Source organism: Sinocyclocheilus anshuiensis, unplaced genomic scaffold, assembly GCF_001515605.1.
Source record: "Sinocyclocheilus anshuiensis isolate Anshui unplaced genomic scaffold, SAMN03320099.WGS_v1.1 scaffold1316, whole genome shotgun sequence".
Lineage (NCBI taxonomy): Eukaryota > Metazoa > Chordata > Actinopteri > Cypriniformes > Cyprinidae > Sinocyclocheilus > Sinocyclocheilus anshuiensis.
This window is the reverse complement of record NW_015542553.1, coordinates 892,640-914,543: the sequence shown is the minus strand read 5'-3', so window position 1 is coordinate 914,543 and position 21,904 is coordinate 892,640. Positions and strand designations below refer to the sequence as shown.

Genomic DNA, 21,904 nt, shown 5'->3' with positions numbered 1-21,904 from the left:
GTATGTTATTTATTAAATAATATAAAACAAAACATTTTATTATATAATACTATTTTATTATTTTTTTACTTGCATTGGAACCATTACTTAAACCAACATAATATTTTAACTTGTATTGAACCCAGAGCATTCTGATTAATTTAGCCTTAGACTCACCCTCATAAAGCTTGCAATGATCAAGATCCACAGGCCAGCAAACAGACTAAAGAAAAAGATGACCAATTGGGTTTTTTCTACATGTGCATTATTAAAAAAACAAATATACATATAAACGACAGAGCAAGAACTTTTGCAGCAGGTTGTCTATTAAACAGACCAATAATATGAATAAAGAAATTCTTCAGTCCTCCTCACAAAGACGTGCATTTTTCCTCTCAGCGACTTGCTGAGGAGTGGACCATGCATCACATCATATAATAGAGTTATGACTCACGGAACCCCATTATTTTTTGTTACATTTAATTTTAATGACTGGAAAGAAGAATGTTTCTCCAGAGACAATTTCTGCCACAACACAAGAACATCATTCCGCACGGATTCAGGAGTAAATGGATTAAAATAATAATTCTTGCACTCGGTTACTATGATGAATGTGACAGATCTGGGCCTTGAGCGGATGAGAAAGAGAATTACCTGGCTCCGAGCTTGCTGAAGTCTCTTTTAGACTGGAAAGTGTAGGCAGTGAGACCCAGGAACACAGCAGACGTGAGCACAAAGGCCTGGAGCACTATGGTGTACTCATAAAATGTCACTGAAAGCAGAAAAATATGGTATCAGATGAGCCATCAAGGATGTACCCATTAATATTATGGGACTGGACTTCTATAAATTAAGAAAATGAATAAACTTACCCGCAGTGGCTACAGACAGAGACTCCAGCAAAGTCTGCATAAACATTTACAGTCATTATATTACAGTAGTTCATAATATTATTTAATAGTCTATTAAAAAAAAAAAAGTGGTATACTCACAAACCCAAACAGCAAATAAAGATTAATGGGGTGCTGGTGACGGTACACAGCCAAGGCAAGGAGCAGGATAAGGGAACCGATAGCAGATATCAACACCAGAGAGGGACTGAAAAATTAATGCAGTGCATCACATTAATATATTGACATAGATTAAAGGGCAGTTCGTACCATAGAACAGCCACAATGATGTGGTGAACCTACAGGGGAGGATGTGCTCTTACCTTTCGTGCACAAAGCTTTTAATGGGGTTACAGAGCATGAAAAGGGCAGATACAGCAGTGGTGATGATAATCTGCAATGACAGGATGGTGTAGACCTTGCGGAGGAAGTCTAGAGAGAAATAAGACTTGACCGTCAACACTTCAACCATACATATAATTTTTTTAAAATATATATAGTAAATATTATATATAAAATACACATACATAGTAAATAAATAATTACATAAAAAATAAAAATTATATATATATATATATATATAATATATAAATTATTTAAATATATTTCATGACTTGTCTCTCTTCACAGGGTTTATTTACATTCACAAACAGGATGTCTACCATTCACACTAAACGTCGACAAGCAGGTTTGACAACTACATAAGAAACATGCAGCATTTCTAAGAAAACTAATAATCACATTTGAGGGAAAAAAACTATAAGTAGCCTGTCACGACAGCTGATTTAACATTTGCGCCATATGTCTCCTTTTTAACTGGACCTCATGATGAAACAAGGTGAAATAAATAACTGAAATGAAATAAGGATCCCACTCCAGCTGTTGTACATGTTATTGATTTCCATGCAATGCTATTGTATGGACTGTATTGCCGATTACGTAGACACCAAAGCCTTTTAAATACATGTAAATCGCGACTTACCCATCCGGATGTGGACGCTCGCCGTCGCGACGTTCGTGCCATAATTAAAATCATCCTCAATGGATGATCGCGGATACTGCTCCTGATTCATGTTTGATCGAATTAAACGCGTATTATTTACTCATAAATACAAGCGATAATACGACGCTCTCTTCCGTCTTTCTGTGGTTCGTTTTTTATTTCGTCCTTCAAAGATGTTCTTACTGCCACCTAGCGGATCAATCCACAAAAAGTGATTGAATTCTGCTCTAGATCTGTTTTTATACAGTCTATGCTCTAGATACAGTAAAGAGTTTTATGCTAGTGTGCTATTCGCATTTAATGTGTGTGTTTTTTTAATGCTGTCTAGAGTGGACATTTAGTGAGATATCCTCAAATACACTCAGCAGTTTACAGTCAGTAATATTATTGAGTTACATGACTGCTAAATAAAAATTATAAAAAAAAAAAACGCTTAATTGACCGCCAAATGCTCGTGTAATCCTAAATAATTAAAGAATTATTAAAGATGTGTATATATATATATCTGTGTATATATATATATATATATATATATATATATATATAGCTACAAATCAAAAACCTCTAGCTGAATAACTGATTTTGGTCATCACAGATACATTATTCCTTTATCTTCCCTAAAAGTACATCTACAATTAGTATGCACCACCAAGGAAGTTGGCATAATGCATCGTTTGATGCTCATTTGAGTCGGTTCTTCAATGAATCATTAGCTGGATAGTAAAATGATTCGCGATTCAGCCTGAATCGTTTAGACGATTCATACACGCACTTAATTACTTGAAGCGGTAAAACTATAACGAGATACGAATACAAAGTACAAAAACACTAGATAAAGTGGAAATATTTACCTATCCATTAAAAAAAAAGCCCGAAAAGTGTTCTACCGTTTGCCAGTGATGGAGAAGATCATGATTAAGAGCAACACCTGCAGCTTGTGAACGACTCGGGTAAGTTAAAGGCATTTTCCAAACAACGTAAATTAATCGAAACACGAAAAAGTACTTAGTACCAAAACTTACCATAATGCCATATGATATATGAATACAATCAAGAGTAGGCCTATATCATCGTAATGTTTTATCAGTACCGTGTTTGTTTGTTTGTTTTTACATGAGCCTATTACATGAGGACACTTACAATAAGTTCAGAATGTACACAACAAGAAAATTACATCAAATGAGGCTGGTCACATGGTGTTGTAATAAACAAATTTGTAGTTGTTCGGTTTATTTTTCTGAAGTGTAGATTTTAGAAATATATTTAATATAGATAATATTTACTATAACATTTTTTATTAATTACTTTGAACTCATGACCCTCTCATGTCAAAAACAGACACTGCAAAAATTTAGGGGACATCAGGGTAATTTCAAGAAAAATGAAACATATGAACATTTTTTTTAAATAGAAAATTGTTAGAAAAAATATAATCAACATCAGTGGTCATGGAATGTATCCTAAATTATGGATACTAAATTAATACTGGTAAAACCATCTGATATCATTATGATAATAATACTTTTTTGGGGATTTTTTGTTCTCTCTCAATATTTCCCTTTTCTTGGACACCCCACAATAGTACACAAGGTTACTTGGATGTAGAGCTTGTGACAACTTGACCCGGTCTTCCTGATTTATACAATTCCTGACATTTTGACAGTGTAAATGACAAAGAAAACGACAACATTTTGAACACAGTTTTGGTCCCCCACTTGTTAGACTAGAGTTGCACCCCTAAGTATACACTAGTGCCCTAGCACAGGCCATTCGGGAGAATGAGATTAGCACACATTCAAATACAAGCACAATTCTTCTTTACATAATTCATTCCAAACGCCTTAATTTAAATTTCCCAACAGGTACGTTGAAGAATCCACATCGTCGTCTGTCATCTCTTTTCCATTCTCAGAGGGGTTTCCTGCACCTGCTTCCTTCCTTTGTGATGCTGATCAGCTAACACAAGTAAGTAAAAGACCCCGTGGAGAGCTCCACCTCATATTTAACCAACACATGTTCATTCTCAGACGATTCATTCTGCTATTTTTAATATTCCACTTATTTTATAACCCCAGCAGTGGTCGCAAAGTAATTTCCTTCAGGTTTAATTACAACCTCATCTCCAAAGAGAATACTGTTTTTCTTTTTTATGTGGGCTGGTTTTCCTATCGGTTCGGCCATGTAATGACATGCCTGTGGGATTGTTGCTGCATAAGTTGCTCACAACCTCTCCTGGGCATGCTTAACATAATGCACCACTGCCTGTTGCTTTCCCCCAGGAGCTTGAGGTGGAAGCCAGCTCTTTATGGAGTCCACACAGCATTTCATTAAAGCCTATGTGGAGCCAGCCTCAGGGACATGGCCACATAATTCATTTGGAAGTACACTGTCTCCTGCATCCCCTGTATCCATTCCCAGGTGTTTTTGAGTAACCTTATGGATTCTTGCATTCAGGGGATGCTTTCAATCACATTTCTTTCATGTGGCACATAGCGTTGCCTCATTTTCTATTTCCAATCCTTGTGTTTCCTTTTACTCCGTATCAGCTATTACAGGCTCATAGAAAAATGTTACATGAAACATGAAAATGTAAAATGAAAATTTGCTGAAAATGTATTCCCCCTTTTAGGCCATCCAAGATGTAGATGAGTTTGTTTCTTCATAGGCACAGATTTGGTGAAATTTATCATTATATCACTTGCTCACCAATGGACCCTCTGCAGTGAATGGGTGCCGTCAGAATGAGAGTCCAAACAGCTGATAAAAACATCACAATAGTCCACAAGTATTCCACACAACTCCGGTCCATCGATTAACAAATTGTAAAGTGAAAAATTGCGTGTTTGTAAGAACCAAATCTACTGTATAATCAAGGCATTTTTACTTTAAATCTTCACTTTTGGCCAAAATACAAGCTCGTAATCCTTAATAACGCTTCCTCTAGGGAAAAAATCCATCCCCTATTGTCCTCTCACATCAAAATCCACTGTCACGTTTGTTTCAAACTGTTTTTGCTTGTAAACTGTGCTTGATTTGTGCATATTTCTCTCCTGATTCAGACAGGACAAATTTTTCACTGGAGAAAGCAATATTATGAATAGAGGACTCGTATTTGAAGCTACGGTTTTAAGTTAAAAACATCTTGATAGATTTGTTTATTACAAACATGCAGCTTTTTGCTTTACAAGACTCTAATTGGTGTACTGGAGTTGTGTCGATTACTTGTGGTGATTGATTTTTTTAAGCTGTTTTTTTTTTTTTTTTTAAGAAGAAGGTCCATCGGTGAGCAAGTGATGTAATGCTTCTATAAAATCTGCAAGAGTAATTCTTGTTACACAAAAACAGCCGCTCAGTAGATTTAAATTCCTAAACCACCAAAAGCTTTAGAAAAATAAACAACCTTGGTAATCATAATTGCCAGCGAGTCCGTATCCTGAGTGACCACCAGATGGAGCCCTCCCTATTAACAGCAAACGTGACTCAACCAGAGTAGTTTTAGGAAAGCTACTTTGAACTGGTGCTTGTCAAGCTGTAAGCTGCTTATAATTTAAAGTACCGTAGTAGAAAAGGTTCAAACAAGTGAAAGTGTAATGGTCATGTATCTGAGCTTCTAAGAGAAGAGATACTGCGATCGATCCCACTCCATCAGCACTGCTCCTTGAGCACGACAATTACCACGAGGGAGACAAGAGCTGGAAATGCTCTTCTGAACGGGAAGCACCTGGTAGCGAAATGGCAGTCAAGTAGCAAGTCTGCAGATTCTTTATGCTAAGCTAACTAAAACAGACATTAATAGTCATTATAACGTATTTCAAATTACGTACATACTGTGATTTTCACATCATAATGTAATCAGGTTCTTTGAGCCAATGGGTTCATTTGGGGTCCTATGGGAGATGATGACTTCTCAAATAATTTATTTTGCTTAAAACCCCATCCTTTCTTACACTTGACTGCATGTTTGCATTCAGCTTTAACTCCATCCATTCAATGACCAATCTGAACAAAGTCACTGCTCTTCATGTTTTTTTTTTTTTAGATAATCCACTTCATTTGGTCACAATGCGGAAGAAAATATCTGTTGCTAGTTCTTTTACATCACAAATTTAACATAAGAGAGCACACTGTTTCCAGCAGGGACATCGCTAGACCCTTTTTATTGGGCCCCAGTGAAATACAGATGTGATCCAGTAAAATATTACTGATAAATCTTTGTCTGATAATGATTACTATATACTGACATGATAGTAATTTTCCTGATAAGCTCAGCAATAATGTCATTTGTGTTTCTATCAGTCAGATTCACGAATCACTGTTGATCTAATCAGTTAAACTGGTTTGCCTAAAGGTCTGAAATGGTTCACAACAATTCAGTTTGATTCATTCAGACAGTTCACTCATGCACTGAATCGTTTGCATTTCTCACACAAAATAGTAACATACTGAACTCAAATTGACGCTTCCATTGACATCCATTAAAAAAATCCAACCATGATTTTGAAAAAGTAATGAATAAGTAGCCTCGTCTCCTAATACTCCAGGTGGCACACTGGACGAGAAGCACAGCGCCATGCACATCTCACAAGTATTGCACACCAGACATGTCATTGTGTGCTCACTTATTCAAGTTTAAGGAGGCAGTTCAAATTGAATCTAATCAATAGTAGGCCTATACAGGCAAAAGTTCACTTTGAAAATGAACTAAGTGGCGTCAGTGAGTTTAAATTTAGTTAGAACTAAATCTGTGCAAACGGAAAAAGAAAGGGCAATCAATATTACTATATTTCATATGAAGCATAGACATCATTCAAGCCAAAAAACAAACTTATTACTGAATAATGCACTCTTGCAGCCAAGGGTGAAATCAGTATGTACAAATATTTATCCCAAATAATTGTAAATGCAGTTAAATGGAAAACGGTATGAGTGGTTTGGCAGGAATCGATGCTGAAGGCAAATTTTCAAGATGTGGTGCTTCTCATCCAGTGCGGCCTTTACGCTTTATTTTGCTAATGCTGGAGGCTCTTGTTTGAAGGACATATTTAATGAATCTCAACCCACCAAATTAGCTAGAGTGATAGAAATGAATATTATTCATCATTTCATATTCAGATTTTGTTATTTCAGTTTTTTTGTTTAGGCTACTAAATGTTTCCAACTTGAATGCATGACATTCCGTAATAACAAACACCCGAATTAGAAATAGAAGTTTCCTATGTGCACTTAAATGCAGCATCAGTCGTTTACTATCTGCTTGTGTCCTAAAGCTGAATTTCTTCACTGTTATGTCAATGCGAGTGGCAGAGCAGATCACTTTGTACAACATACCTCCGTCATAAAATGTCACATTAGATCAAGAGAGCATTTTGGTGTCATCTCTTCACTCGGCATGTTGTTTTATTGTTTCTTTGTTCGTTGGCCATACAAAGGATTACAGCTGTAGGAATCCCCAAATTTATACATAGACGATAAACATCATGCCAACAAAGTATTAAATTTGTACAAAAATACTTTACAGCTCATAATACCTGTCCATTAGAAATAAAAATACAATATTTCAGGGACTTAACTGTGACATTGATTCATAAATTCAATCGTATACTGAAAATGGACACCCACTTTTTTAACTGGCAGTGCTTGACTTCACTTAACGTTTCCACAAATGGAACATAAAAATTACTTGTTTCACTTGACCGGAGTGTATTTGCAGTAACACAGTGAAATGTTATAAAAAACATAGGTCGAGGTCAAGGAAAACGTAATGAAAGTGACAACTAACTTTTGAATCAGGGCTTGAAAACCATAATTCAACATGTAGTGAATTGAGAAACATCTCAGTGCATGAGTTTGGGGAATCAACCCGTACATAAAAGTTTATCTGAAATAAAACAACAACAAAAGACACCTTTTCATCATCGTCAAACGTTCTCCATCAAGTGGGCTTGATGAGGTTTTTGTTCGGTTCAGTAGTTGGACCACAACGTGCCATTTGAAAATAGTGAGTAGACAGGATCTTTGAGCACTGACAACGAGGGTGACACACTCAATCAAAAGCACAGTTTCACACAGGTGGGTGAGGGTCTTCATTGCCATTAGCAGCTTACCTATGGCATTTTTTTCTTACTAACATAATTTTTTTTCTCAAGCAGAGCTACAAATGTGATGTTTAGTGGTCTACCACACAGTAGGGCGAATCCATTCTCTCATGATTTGACATGTTTTTTTTTCCTCTTTACAAACGGATTGCGTACCCTTTGGGCTTACACAGTCTGGGAAAAAAATGTCAGATGAGATATATAAAACCATAACAGTACCATATACAAATTACCATGATGATTTATAACTATTTAAACAATGTGGGGAGGAATACAAAAGTGTTTTCAGGATTTTTTCCCCCCTCATGGACATCATCAACCCCATGCTTGCATTTTTGTCATAAGTGGATACCGCAAATTTAAGCAAATGAGATGAATTTGTTCGTCGTAATATCCTCATTTATCACAGACAGCGGAGTAAACAATATGCGAGTACCTACTTGAATGCCTGTCGTTTTCATTTAGGAGATTGATGTTGGAATAAATAAGCTGTTCTATCCTTTGGGCCAATGACGGATTTCCTCAAAATGTGGGGCAAGAGTCTGGAGACCGCAGACCTACGGCGGTTACCTAACAAAGTACAAAGAGTTTTCGAACCTAATGACCTTCTCCGTGCCATCAATCTGCTCCGGTACACGGTCGATAACGATCTCATGCTAACCAGCCATCGCTCAAAATCACACACGTCCCTTATAAATCATCTGCCTCTATTTATAAAAATAGACAATCTGTCCAATTTCAAGATAAGGTGCCTTTGTGCCACCTTCTCCTTTTGAGTGACACTGAATTTCATATTTACGGTGATATAGCGGTCAGAGAACCGGAACACAGTGTTTTTCGTGTAGCCAAGCTCTTGATTTTTTTTTTTTTTTTTTGGACAGAAGTACTACAAAATAGTTAATTAAAAGGTCTCATGCATTAGGTTACAACCCACAATCAGTCACAATTGAAAAATGGCTACTGAATTCATTGTGCTGATTATTTTTTTGTAGCCTCCCTCTCATCGAGCGTGAAAAGGGATCAACTCTGACCTTGGCATCAGATAGAAGGAAATACACAAACATACACTATACACACACTTGTGTTTCAGTATCACAAAATATGAGAATCGACAGTTGTGTTTCGAACGTGGGACTTTGACAGACTTCGTGGAGGCTTGCGAAATAAAGTCTCGGGACAAGTGCACACTCATTCAGACTCACACAAACACAAACGATCACAGAGTGGCCAGTCCGATATCGTTAGTACAAGTCATAGTGTTGCTTTTATGCATCTTTTGCTTCTTTTTTTTTGAGTCCTCTTTAAAACTATTCTTGCTTATTGGCAATAAAAATTAGGGATGGCACTGTTTCAGGTTTTTGTCCTCCCACAATTTGGTTTTCCAAGAGGTCAGTGTGGTCTTAGTCGCCATTTTCACAGGGTAAAAACGCACCCAGCTTGTCACCTCTTAGTCATGGTGGTTCATGCTCTGACTTGGGATAGGGACTGGGTGTGTGCTATAGGACAACAAGCCCCTCGTGTTTTCATCCACTAGAGGGAGCCGTTTAGGGAGAGGAGGGTTCACTTTAGCACCATGAGGAGGAGAGCTCCACTGCAGGCACCTGGGAGGAGTTCTGCTATAAAGTCTTGTTGGGGTCTCTGTCCTCTAGTCCCACTAACGTGGAGTTGTGCTGGCCCTGCTCCAGCCCTGTGGCGGGCTGTTCGAGAGGGTCCGCAGGGTCAGTCCAGTTTGCTGCCTCGTCATTGGACAACAGGTTCAGTTCTGAGGGCTGCGAGGAAACCGGGTTTCGGCTTATGACTAGATCCAGGTTGTTCCCAGACTCCGCTATAAGAGGAACCACTAAGCAGCAGTCAAAGTCTCTAGTCCGGATGTGGTTTATCTGTGGCACAAAGCAAGCGAAAATTCATATCATTTACACATACACTTTATCTGTTTTTAGGCCACTCAAAGGCCCTTTCAAGGAAAGTCTGTTCACTTGGCGGGCATATTTGCAATGCCTCCGGGCAGCTCATCCAAGACCAGGTCCTATCTAAATGAATGGGGGAATCCTGAAATCTCAAAAACTGCCCTATTAACTCACAATTAAATTACATATTTCAAATCAGCAACAATATCTGAAATGAACTGCCTCATGAATGTTGTTTCTTATGCTCAAATATCTCTAAAAAAAGCTTATTTTTCTGGCTAGACCAGCCAATGTGTTTGCACAGTCATAACGTACTTATGACTGTGCGTGCACATTGGCTGGTCTAGCCTCAGGTTGCTATGGGAACCAGAGCTTCTAACGGCCGCTGCAGTGACGCAATGACTTTACCAATCATGGCTCTTTAGTTTAGAAGGCAGACTATTCCGCCATATTCATATTCAATTCATTCATGAATTCTCCCATTCATATGTATAGGAGTGAACAGTCTTTGTATTTCTATAGTCTTTGGGCTGCGTGTCCACCAAAGTGTTTTTTTCCCCGAGGCTAGCACAATTTTTCCAATTGTTTTCAATGGGAGCGCAGCGTTTTTTCTCAGTGCAGAGAGTTGGAGAATGTTCAACTTTGGGTAAAACGCAGCGCTCACCACTGCCACTTTTTAGTCAGCTAACCAATCACAGTGGAGGAGGGGGGCAGGACAAATACCGACCAACCATCACACCCTGCTTGTACTATGACTGAACAACAATGGAGAAGTTAATATTGCTTGTCTCTGAGTATTTATGTCTTAATGGAATTGCCGGACTACCATATTATTGTTATGAAAAATAATGCATGGAGAAACATTTCTTTCGTGATGCATCTGCCATATTACTTCAGCCGATATTCCGTATCATAGCAACCACAGCGTCTCAACTGAAAAAAAAAAACAATTTCAGTCGGCTAAAAACGCTTTGGTGGACACGCAGCCTTTGCGGAAAACGCTGACTGAATCACGTCAATTAGTCATGAAAATGCAATTTATTGTATAATGCGGATTGTGGCAGAATTTGGCAAAATTCGGATTAATAACTTAGAAGTAGGACACATAATCAAATAGCAATATTAACTAATGTCTGTGAATATTAGCAAAAAGACTGCTATTTTAATATGAATACAAATACAAAAATTAAAATGTAATAAAACCACCTGTAGAAGTCTGTCGTATGGCTTCAGGCCTCCAATTTCAGCAGAGCCGGCTGGACGGATATTGTTTACATAAACCCCCTTCTCCAAGACTCCGTCAGATACGCTAAACCCGAAGTCCTCAAGGTCCGAGTCCTTCACAAGACTCACCTATGAATGTGGGAGCAGTTACACTCATTAAACCTGCTGTATGACCACTCAATTGATCTAGAAATGACCAAAATATAACTGTATAACTAAAAAATAACCCACCTTATGAAGCTCAACCGGAGTGGGTGACATAATGTCTTTAATCTCCTGCTTCATTCTCCTCATGGCGAAAGCTTTTCTGCCAACGTCAGTGGGCAGCGTGTTGCTGCGGTTGGCCTGTGTGTATTGTGGTTTGTTGCTGCCACATTCCTGAAAGCTGGCCTGACGGCCCAGATGGCTTCGGGTGGGTGCAGGATCGTGGTTTAGACTCAAAGAGCTGCCCGACATAATGGTGGCCTACAGGGAAAACCATGAGGAACGGAGCTGAGTACAAATAAATAGTAAATTGCTGTAAAGGTTATACAGAGCCAGATGCACTCAAAACACACTTTATAAATAAATATTTGCGTTCAAAACTACTGTTCAAAAGTTTAGGATCAGTGTTTTGATTTAGAAATTAATACTTTTATTCAGCAAGGATGCATTAAATTGATCAAAAGCGACAGTAAAGACATTTATATAGTTACAAAAGATTTCTATATCAAATAAAGGCTGCTCTTTTGAACTTTCTTTTCATCAATGAATCCAGAAAACAAATATTAACATATTAAAATAGAAAAAGTTGTAATATTTTACAATATTACTGTTTTTACTGTATTCTTGATCAACTGAATGCAGCTTTGGTGAGCATTAGATTTTCTTTTTTCCAAAAACATCATCTAAAAAATCGTACCAACTCCAAACTTTTGAACGATAGTGTATGGAAGTTACATTGACAGTGAAACACCCATAAACACTCATTATGTCAGTTCCAGTACAGATGATGACAAAGCATTTCGTTAACAGTTTGTGTTACACTTTTTGTTTAGTATGTTACAAGAAGCAAAATGCTGATGGACAACGATACACAAACTTTTAGTAACATGCATTTTTACACACTAATGGGTGGTTTGAACCGCTTCGACTTCCACCATGGCAAGCCATGGCAATGATTAAACAAACATTATGAACGGTGGGCGTTTTTTAGATGTTTCTTGAAGTCGTTTGAAGATGATCTTCAAAAAGAACCTGGTTCTGGTTAGGCTTCTGCTGAGGACACTACTACACAAGACTTAAATATTTCCACAAAAATAAGCCTTGCTGCAGCTGTTCCATCATGCTTAGCATGAGCCCACATGCCTTCGTTCTCTTCAATCCACCGTCATTTGCTAGTTTGTGTGAATCTCACTCAAACTGCACGGAATGGGGATTCCAGGTTAATGACAGGTGACCACACAAAAGAGGAAACTCTTCTAAGCCGATGCATTTGTGGTAAGCAGTGTAAACAAAAATCATTAAACCGGTGATCAGACATGTAAATCATGCACGTTGACACCACATTCAATCAGTTCAGCATGTGAAAAATGAAAACGCGTGATTTCGCACAATGTTTTTCGGGCCGTTTTGAGCTCAATAGTACATTCTATTGACACAAACCAGAGGCAAACACTTTCATCGAATCCAATTAGGGCCAAAGGGTACATTCAGCGTAAAAGGCATTTGATTTTATCGTGTTTCCACAGACAAGTGGGATGGAAAGTGAAGAGCTTTCAAAGCGATCCCTAACGTTAAGTACTAAAAGCTTCTCTGCACCGTCGGCTACTCGTGGTCTGCGTTTTAACTCGAGGTACCTGATAAAGCGGAGACAAGAAAATCAATCTGCTTTCATGAAACGTTTCAAGGCTGGCCACAAAGCATGTCAAATACAACAATGTGCACCATGACCGCAGATATAATCGACTGTACAACACTGACAAAAAATAAAATGCAATTAACAGCAGGCTAAAGCCAATTTCCCAGAAATTCTTGCTGTTATTTGAATCGTTAGTCAGTTCTATCCACATTTTTTGTCTTTTATAGTATTTAAAGGGACAGTTCACCCAAACATTTCAATTCTGTCATTATTTAGACCCTCATGTTGTTCCAAACCCATATTTCTTCCACGTAAAAAGGCATTTTAGGCAAGAACACAGTCAAGCTCCACAAAATCATCATAAAAGTAGTCCAAATGACTAAGTCATCTGAAGCCATTGTTTTGTGTGAGGAAACAGTCTCGTCCTTCACAGCTCTTAAATCTAATCTCATTTGCACCAAGTTGACTTGTAGAAACACTATTCCAACTTTGCACCTATGAAATGTATTGAATCCGTCATCTTAATTTTACCGTTACAGCTGAACACATTGTGTTGATGAGAGATGCTGCCGTGTACTTTGAGGCAGAGCCAAATGTGGCAATATTTCGATTCTTACTGGCATATTCATTTCTCGTCAGAGTCAAGCATCCCACTAGATGAGGATCTGCTTTATGGTGGGAAGAAAACTGCAATGTCAGACCAATATCAGTGTGTCCCTGTGCTGTCAAAGCACATTTTCTTCACAGTAGGCCGCGCTGTTAACAGGCGAAGATTTTTACCACTTGTTTTTCTGAATAACAACATATGGAACGATAACAATGTGATAGCCTTAAAATGGAGTTTGTTCATTAGTCTAATGACAGCAGCCTGGCTTTCAAATTTTGTATTTTTTTTTGGCGAGGTCTGAATGAGTGCAAATGTTTTTTAATTTGTTTTAAATTGTGTTATACAAAAAGGTGTTTGTATTAATGCATTTCATTTCATTTTTTTTTTAAGAAAAACATAGGTTGTTGAAGTTAGCTTTTGAAAACATTACTGGTAATGTAATTTTCGTAAAAGTTTTTGCACACTTTGAATTGAATTATATATGAATGAATTTTCCAGCAGTGGTGTTATCTTTCCATATATTGTTCCGTTGGTACCGAGAACCATGGATTTTCACTGGTATTGGTACCGAATACTGAAATTTTGGTACCGTGACAACACTATATATATATATATGTATGTGTATATATATAAACTTAGTCTCAGAAACTTAAACTGAAAAAGTTGAAGCAGAATATAAAACTAAAATAAAAATTAATTAAAACTAAATATTAAACAAAATGACAAAAGCACACTAAATTACTAAAACAAACATTAAAATGAAAACCGAAATAGAAATTAAATCTATAAATACTATAATAGTACATAAATAAATAATTACTAAAATAACCCTGGTTTGCAGTGATTGGATAAGCATTTTTAAAAATAATTTTCTATATATCTGCACTCAAAGGAGCAATTTCTATCCAAAGAGGATAACTAAAAAGTTATATTAACTATATACATTTTACTTTTTCTTTCATTTTTAAAATATTTTTTGATATTTTATATATTTTATTTTAATAATTAAATGTAATAATTTTAATTATTTTACCATTAAACCTTTGAAATTTCCTAAAACGTCCAGGTTTTAAGTATATTTTAACTTACATTTTATTTTTGAGTAAACCTTTTTTTAAATATCTTTTTTTTAAATGTTTATATTATATTTTTTTCTTCTTTTTTATCATATCTGAGTACATGACTACAAAATTACTCAGAATACCTATCCTTAACGTGAACGCATATAAGATTTACAAGTTTGGAACGACGTAATCGTGAATAAATGAAGACAGAATCTTGGTGAAATACACCTTAAACATGTCATAATTAGTTTTGAATGCACCCGTAGGATCTGAAGTGGATGCCAGTAGTGGTTGTCTGTGAGCCCCACCCCCCTTTCAAGCAGGCCCCCAGCAAGAGACACTGAGCCAATTAGCACGAGGAGAGCACTTGGGTGCCAGCGCTACAAGCAAATAGGAAGCCCAAAGAAAGGAAAGGGGTACCAAGATGGCCAGGTTTCTCTTATTCAGAAGCCTGTCTGGCTTGTCCTGGAAAAAGAAGGAGCTGTTACACAAAACCCGGGTTGGTACAGCATGCTACTGAAAAAAGATTGTGTAGTGGGGGTTGATGAATGGAAAGAGCTAGAGGATGAACGTGGGGAGGGGGGAATGAACACAAACGAACGCCATTATTCTTCCCGCGCTACCTCAAGTTCTCGCAAGATCCCGGATTGGCCGCATGTCTCCAAGTCTTCGAGCGCTTGGGACCAGAAGTTCTCTTCCTGGTCAGGCTCAGTCCCGTCATGTCCCACAGTGAACCTGTTTGAAACACAAAAGGGACGTATTAACCGTCTGGTACATCAAAACAGCAGCAGCCAATGAGCAGGCAGGCGTCACAGTGATGAACGCAAGGGACGGCCAATGATCTGTGCAGGCTATGGTGGGGCTCTTGAAGAGAGACACATACACACACACCCGGTGTGGTCGGACACACTGTGATGGACGGTGATGTCCTGGTGGATCGTGGGGCTTTGGGTTATGAAGTGAAAGGGCCGGATTGGTTTGGGGAAGCAGTGCAGGTTAACAGGCACACAGCACTGAACCTCACCTGCTGTCTGAGATTAAACCGGTGGGCAGCGTGGATGCTCTGTAATGGGAGATCAGCTTCAATCAATAACACAAACGTCAAACCAGTTCACTCAGTCTGTCACTTTTTAACAGCAGCGTTTTAGACTTCACATCTTATATATAACACATTTTGAGGGCAATTCATTTAAAAAGCATTATAATACCATTCTCAAATGCTAAAGAAATTTGTGTTGGAGAAGATGGGGGAAGTTTTGCATTATGCAGTTTTTCTTATTTAAATACAGACTGCAGAATGCAGAATATTTGAAAAGACTGAATGCATTAAAGTTACAGTAGTTTCTTCTCCGTAGAGAAGAGTTTTTATCCTGCTGTTCTAGAGTGTATCTGATATAGACATGTTTTCCAGATGATTTGTTGTAGTTAAATTTGTAGTGGTTTAAAGTCAACATGAAATTGCAATCCATTTTACCTCAATATTAGAGTGAAACAAAATTGTAGGTTGGGGATTTACAGAGACATTGCAAAGTAGAAAAAAAGAAAATATAACAAATTACTATTCTTAAAATAAAATGATTATCTCCCAAAATGTTTGGCGATCATTATTACATTTTAAAATTATTATATATATGTGTAAAACATCAACAAGTGTTGTTAACGTTAACTAAAACTATTAAAATTGTTTTTGGTATTTAAAATTAATAAAAATAAAATAAAATATAAATATTGAATGAAATTTGATGAAAAATTAAAAAAAAAAATGCTAAGAATAAAATAAATGTAAATAAAGCTTTAAGCTGAAGTAGTAAAATGAAATTAAAGCCAAATAGAAAATAAATACATTTAAATAAAGCTTTAAGTTGAAGTACTAAATGAAATTAAAGCTGAATAGAAACATGAAAAAACTAAAACTAATAAAAATGTCAAGAATACAAAAAATGACTAAACCTTAAACTACAGTTAAAATGAAAACTGAAAACATGATAATAATAACAAAAACTAATAATTAATTATAAATAATACTAAAATAACACTGATGTCAACCTTAATACTAAAACAATTCCTTTGACAATTGGTTGTATCCACAATTAATTGAATAAATGCTCAACTGATAAGTGGTTATCATAATGTGGTTAGTACACTCATCTGCTTTTCAGCCAATCAGCTACAACTACTGGAAGAAAGCTCTGCCAGCTAACTAATATTTATGAGCCAGGCTGATTTATTTCAGTTCATTCCTACAACCCTGATTTTATTCATCAGGTTTTAACTGGATTGTGAAATGTTGGCACAATATGCACAGATGAACTGTGCACAGTAAGACCAGGTATGTGTATTTAGAAAGTAAGCAATGAGGTCCGCTCTGATTTCATGTTGACTTTAAGGCAGCTCACAGTCACCATTAAACGGGAACCGTACAATCCTGTGAAGAAAACTCAAAGGGTGATCATAACTCTAGTGCCAGCTAAATACTTAAAAAAGGCCCTTTTCCTTCCTAAGAGCCGCTGGCTTCATTACTGCGCATAGGGGCCTGTTACGTCTTTGATCTACAACACAATGAATCTGAATTACAAATATCCAACAGTATGCGCTAACAAAGAATAAAGTGAAATCACCCCAGAAACGATCGATCAAAGCTCCAGTAACAGTGCGTTTGACAATACAATGTGCTGCAGATGTACCGCGCAGATCAGTTATTATGACTGAGAGTCACATTTTGGGTTGAAACAAAGACTATTACACACAGAATTCAGAGAAATGTTGCTGAAGACCCACTTAATGTGAATTTTAAAGTCAGTTCACTTAGAAATTATTTTGATGGTCTCGTCTAAGATTGTCTTTTGACAATATTTAATGAATTTGAGAAGTCAACAAAACATTTTTATAGACGTGGTTAAGCAGCATCGACTTCACACAATGCCTTTCTGTAGAGTCTGGCACTAAACTAGTCCATGTCTCAATGGATATTGACACTTTAGTACTTAATTTTTAGGGAAATAAAGTAGTAATAACTTTTATGGAATAATAATGTCTGCAATGGCAACAAAGTTCATTGCTTCAATCCGTTTCACTCAGAAGCCTTGTGTACTCTGCTAATGTAGTCTAAAATCCTTTCAATGAATTCAAATCATTACATTAACCATCAAATAGACCTGGCAGCCTTAATATATTCTTAATATCTCATCCCAAAATGAAAGTTCTCTCAATATTTATCCATTACTTGTCATTATTTTCATGTTGTTCCAAACCTTGACTTTTTTCTGCTTGACAAAAGAAGAATCTTTGAAGAACGTCCATGCAGCTTTCGAACACAATGACTACTGATAGACCACAACTGTCAAGGTCCATAAATGTTTCATGAATAAAAAACAACAGCATACAGGTTTGGAACGACATGACGAGTGAATAGTGAACTATTCCTATAAAAAAATAACAAAATGAAGATTTTGTATTTAAACTATTCAATATAATTTACTAGTAGTATGTTGATGTACCCGCTAGCACTTGGCCTGTCCCATTCATCCACACCGAGTCCAAAGTCCGGCAGGATGTTGTTCCTCTGCCGGCTGCTGTTCCCCGGGGAGAGGCTGCTCCGGCTGGGCTTGGCATTCCTCCACTCATGGCTGTGGAAATTGTAGCCCGATGCCTGGAAACCTGTGGGAGCTGAAACAAACACACACAAGCAGAGTCCAAAATGTATGTTTTGCTACTTCTGCCAATAGTGGGTGAATTGATAAAATGTACAAGCCTTAAAGGCGTCATATGATGCGATTTCAATTTTTCCTTTCTCTTACCTCGCTTTTTCAGACCGATGAGCTTTGTAAAAATCGACACTTCAAAAAGGCGGGGCATAGAGGAGAAACAATAATGTACAGTATGTGGAAAATAATGTGTTTTTTGAACCTTAAACCGCATAAACACATTTCATTGCACCAAATACACAAAATAATGTTCTTTTTAGCAGCATCATATGACCCCTTTAATAATAATATAATAGTGGTCTGTTTTAGCTAAATTCAGCTGAACCAAAATAGCTAAACTGAAATAATAATAAGGCTTAATTAAATTCAGATAAAATGGCTAAATTATTACATTGAAACAAAACTAATAACTAAAATAGTAATAATAATAATACTTTTATAATAGCTAAATTCAGCTGAAATAAAATTAGCTAAATTATTCCATGAAAATAATAATAATATAAGGCTAAATTCAATTTAAAATAGCTGTATGATTCATTGAAACAAAACGAATAACTAAAAGAAATAAATAAATATTATTGATAATAATATTAACATTAACACTGATGGCCAGAAAACAAGCTATTTTAGCTAAATGTTTCAATTGAAACAAAACTAATAAATTAATAATTATAATAATAATAATAATAATAATAATAATAATAATAATAAGAGCTATTTTAGCTAAATTCAATTGAACTAAAATATTTATTTCAGTTGAAATAAAAATTAAAAATAAAATATAATTATTACTATAAATAAATAAACAAACAAATAAATAAGTTGTTTGACAAAAAGCATTGCTGTTGCTTATGCTGAAATTACCAGCCAACTGGCGAGGTCACAATGTTATTTGCATTTGGCACTTGGCAAGTACTTTTGTACCCTGCACACAACATTAGCCTGCTGATATAGGAAAAAATGCAAAAATCAATTTGACTGTGAATGAGACGGAGAGAAAAAACAAAAAGCTATGCCAATAAACTGTTCCCAAAAGAGAGAGTACATGTATGCATTATGCCGCACTCTCACACAACACCGCCACAGGAGCTCCTGGATGCACAGGTTCCCAGGCTTCCATCATTAATCTGGCTCAAGACTGCTGGAGGGCAGGGTGAAGACTATAGGGAGAGCAGAGAACAACATGCTGCCTGTGTTCACACACTCATCTCCGGCGAGAGCCACAGCATTGTGTTTCATACGCTTTGCTCTTCTCCCTCGGTGACCACCGCCAAGCGCTGCATAGCCTCAGGGTTTTAAGATTCACCAGCTATTCAATAAGGATTAACTGCTTGTGATTTGCTCACCCCTCAGGGCTTGAGAAGGTGGAGGAATCCTTAATAAGACTCTCTCGATAGCTATTTTAGTGTTACGTCCCTTTTTCAAGGAAATAAGTACATTCAGACGTTAATATCCCTCTAAACTGCGCATGTGCAGCCGTATGCTACTGATGTTGCTCCTATGCAGAGAGCAGTATGCAGGAGCCAGACACAAAAAGGCAAACAAAACCAGCAACGTCTCGAATCAGAGTTAAAATGTCTAACTGCATGTCCACTGATTTTCAGTATGGAATTAAGGCTGTGAGAAATCTTGTGTATGGAAAATACACAATGCTAATTGAAGTGTGAATGGCGAGAAAAGGACAACAGTGCTGAGTTCATTGTGGCACCAAATGTCAAAAATAATGACTATTATACACATACAGAAGCATGTTATTTTATATTATTACAATTATTTTTATGCCTTGCTTTCTTAAGGTCGTGACAAGACATATAAAAAAGACGAAAGAGGCTAACTATTATTATTATAATTATATGAGATGCCTATATTTAGATGGTTAAAAATTAAAAATGAAAAAATAAAATAAAATTGCAAAATAAAAATATTTATACATTTTTACACAAAATATTTTTGAAAAAAAAAAAAAAAAAAATATTAGTCTACAAATGTACTCTGGGATAAAATAATAAAATAAGATTAAGAAAAGCAGCAGCAGCCTACCAAATAGCCTATATTAAACATTTCACATAATAACAAGTAATAATAAGTTTGGTAAGTGTTTCAGCTCAGGTGGCCCAAGGTTCTGTCCGACAGAAATATGTTTTACTCAGCAAGAACAAAAATTAGATTGAATATTGCATACAGGTAGACCATTAATCGTATTAGACGTCAGACATATGGTTTCTTTAACTTTCCCAGGTTTCAAGTTCAGAGTCAGCTTTAGCCTTATCTCTGGATACAGCTGTGCTAGTTGAATCCCATGAGAGCCAACCGTTTGCCAGCAACCTTAAATATATGCTCTGTCCACATCATCCATGATTTAAGGGGCAGATTGCTGCTCTCTGTGAATGGTTTCCGTACCTCTGCAACCATCTGAGATTCATTTATGTATGGAGCAGTGAGAGAAAGAGAGCAGCGCTGCCTGAGTGGGGAGAGCAACCATATGAACCCGTTAACATGAGCAGAAAGTGTCTTTCCACCCCATCAGAGTGAGAGACATGGAAAATAACATAGAATATGAAAGGTGGTTTTAAAGAGGTGCATGTCAGCAGCACTGGGATGAATTAATCATCACTATAAATTGAAAATGACTGATGGTTATGACACTCAGTTATTAATTGAGTTTTGCTCACTGATTGACAATCATTTAGATTCAAATTATATTCGTACCTAGATTTGCATTTCCAAAAGGAAATAGTGCTTGCGTATTCATTGTATTCATTCACAAAAATATTTTCGGTAAAACTTTACTTGAAGGGGTGTGCATAAGACTGACATGACACCTTCATAATCATGACATGACACATGTCATGAATATGAAGGAGGTTTTATGCATGTTTATGACAACTGTCATTAAGTGTCATTCGCTCAGTTATGTCATTTTTAATGCAAATATGACATTATTTGACCTAACCCTACCCTTACCCCTAACCATAGCCCATAACAAAGACATCTCAAACAATGTCAGCTTTGCATTAAAAATTACATAACTGAGCAAGTGACACTTAATGACAGTTGTCATAAACATGCATAAAAAACCCTTCATATTCATGACATGTGTCATGTCATGTTTATGTAGGTGTCATGTCATGATTATGAAGGTGTCATGTCAGTCTTATGCACACCCCTTCAAGTAAAGTGTAACCATATTTTCAATATAAATTAAATGTAACTTAAATAGCTAAATTATTTAATTGAAGAAAATAACTAAAATATATTTATATTAATTATATTATTTGTAATACTACAAACAAACAAAATAAATGTTTTCAATTTAAATTCAACTGAACTAAAATTGCTAAATGAAAATTGCTATTAATTAATAATAATAATAATTATAAACTTCAATTGAGCTAAAATAGCTAAATGATTAATTGAAACAAAAATAACTAAACTAAATTCATTATTATTATTCTTATTGCAAACAAAAATAAAAAATATAAGATGTTTGACAAAATGCATTATGTTGCTCTTGATTAAAATGGCGAGATCACAATGTTACTTGCATTTGGCACAAGGCAGAAAATGTACTGTATACATTGAAAAATAATA

The 21,904-nt window shown here is 36.3% G+C and overlaps 2 protein-coding genes and 1 long non-coding RNA gene across 10 annotated transcripts in view; 1 reads left to right on the top strand and 2 right to left on the bottom strand.

Moving 5' to 3' along the window:
- Positions 1 to 2,057, bottom strand: part of tmbim4 (transmembrane BAX inhibitor motif containing 4) — a 3,718-nt gene extending 1,661 nt beyond the window's left edge. For both annotated transcript variants that reach the window (XM_016493934.1, XM_016493933.1), the window contains exons 1-6: positions 1,852 to 2,057; positions 1,193 to 1,301; positions 972 to 1,077; positions 852 to 885; positions 634 to 751; positions 157 to 202 (exon numbers count right to left, since the gene is read on the bottom strand). In XM_016493934.1, the coding sequence (XP_016349420.1) occupies positions 157 to 202; positions 634 to 751; positions 852 to 885; positions 972 to 1,077; positions 1,193 to 1,301; positions 1,852 to 1,942 (504 nt within the window). In that variant the 5' untranslated portion in view covers positions 1,943 to 2,057. The remainder of the gene's footprint in view (positions 1 to 156; positions 203 to 633; positions 752 to 851; positions 886 to 971; positions 1,078 to 1,192; positions 1,302 to 1,851) is intronic.
- A 666-nt stretch (positions 2,058 to 2,723) lies between these two features.
- Positions 2,724 to 18,144, top strand: LOC107694282 (uncharacterized). Its single transcript, XR_001634845.1, has 4 exons — positions 2,724 to 2,822; positions 3,735 to 3,837; positions 4,152 to 4,290; positions 18,114 to 18,144. It is a non-coding gene; the product is annotated as an uncharacterized LOC107694282 (long non-coding RNA).
- Positions 7,246 to 21,904, bottom strand: part of LOC107694275 (glutamate receptor-interacting protein 1-like) — a 165,245-nt gene continuing 150,586 nt past the window's right edge. For 5 of the 7 annotated variants that reach the window (XM_016493922.1, XM_016493924.1, XM_016493927.1 and 2 more), the window contains 6 exons: positions 18,107 to 18,275; positions 15,634 to 15,672; positions 15,233 to 15,344; positions 11,330 to 11,563; positions 11,081 to 11,227; positions 7,246 to 9,847 (listed from right to left, as the gene is read on the bottom strand). In XM_016493922.1, the coding sequence (XP_016349408.1) occupies positions 9,584 to 9,847; positions 11,081 to 11,227; positions 11,330 to 11,563; positions 15,233 to 15,344; positions 15,634 to 15,672; positions 18,107 to 18,275 (965 nt within the window). In that variant the 3' untranslated portion in view covers positions 7,246 to 9,583. The remainder of the gene's footprint in view (positions 9,848 to 11,080; positions 11,228 to 11,329; positions 11,564 to 15,232; positions 15,345 to 15,633; positions 15,673 to 18,106; positions 18,276 to 21,904) is intronic. The other 2 variants (XM_016493923.1, XM_016493926.1) reach the window with 1 other exon arrangement.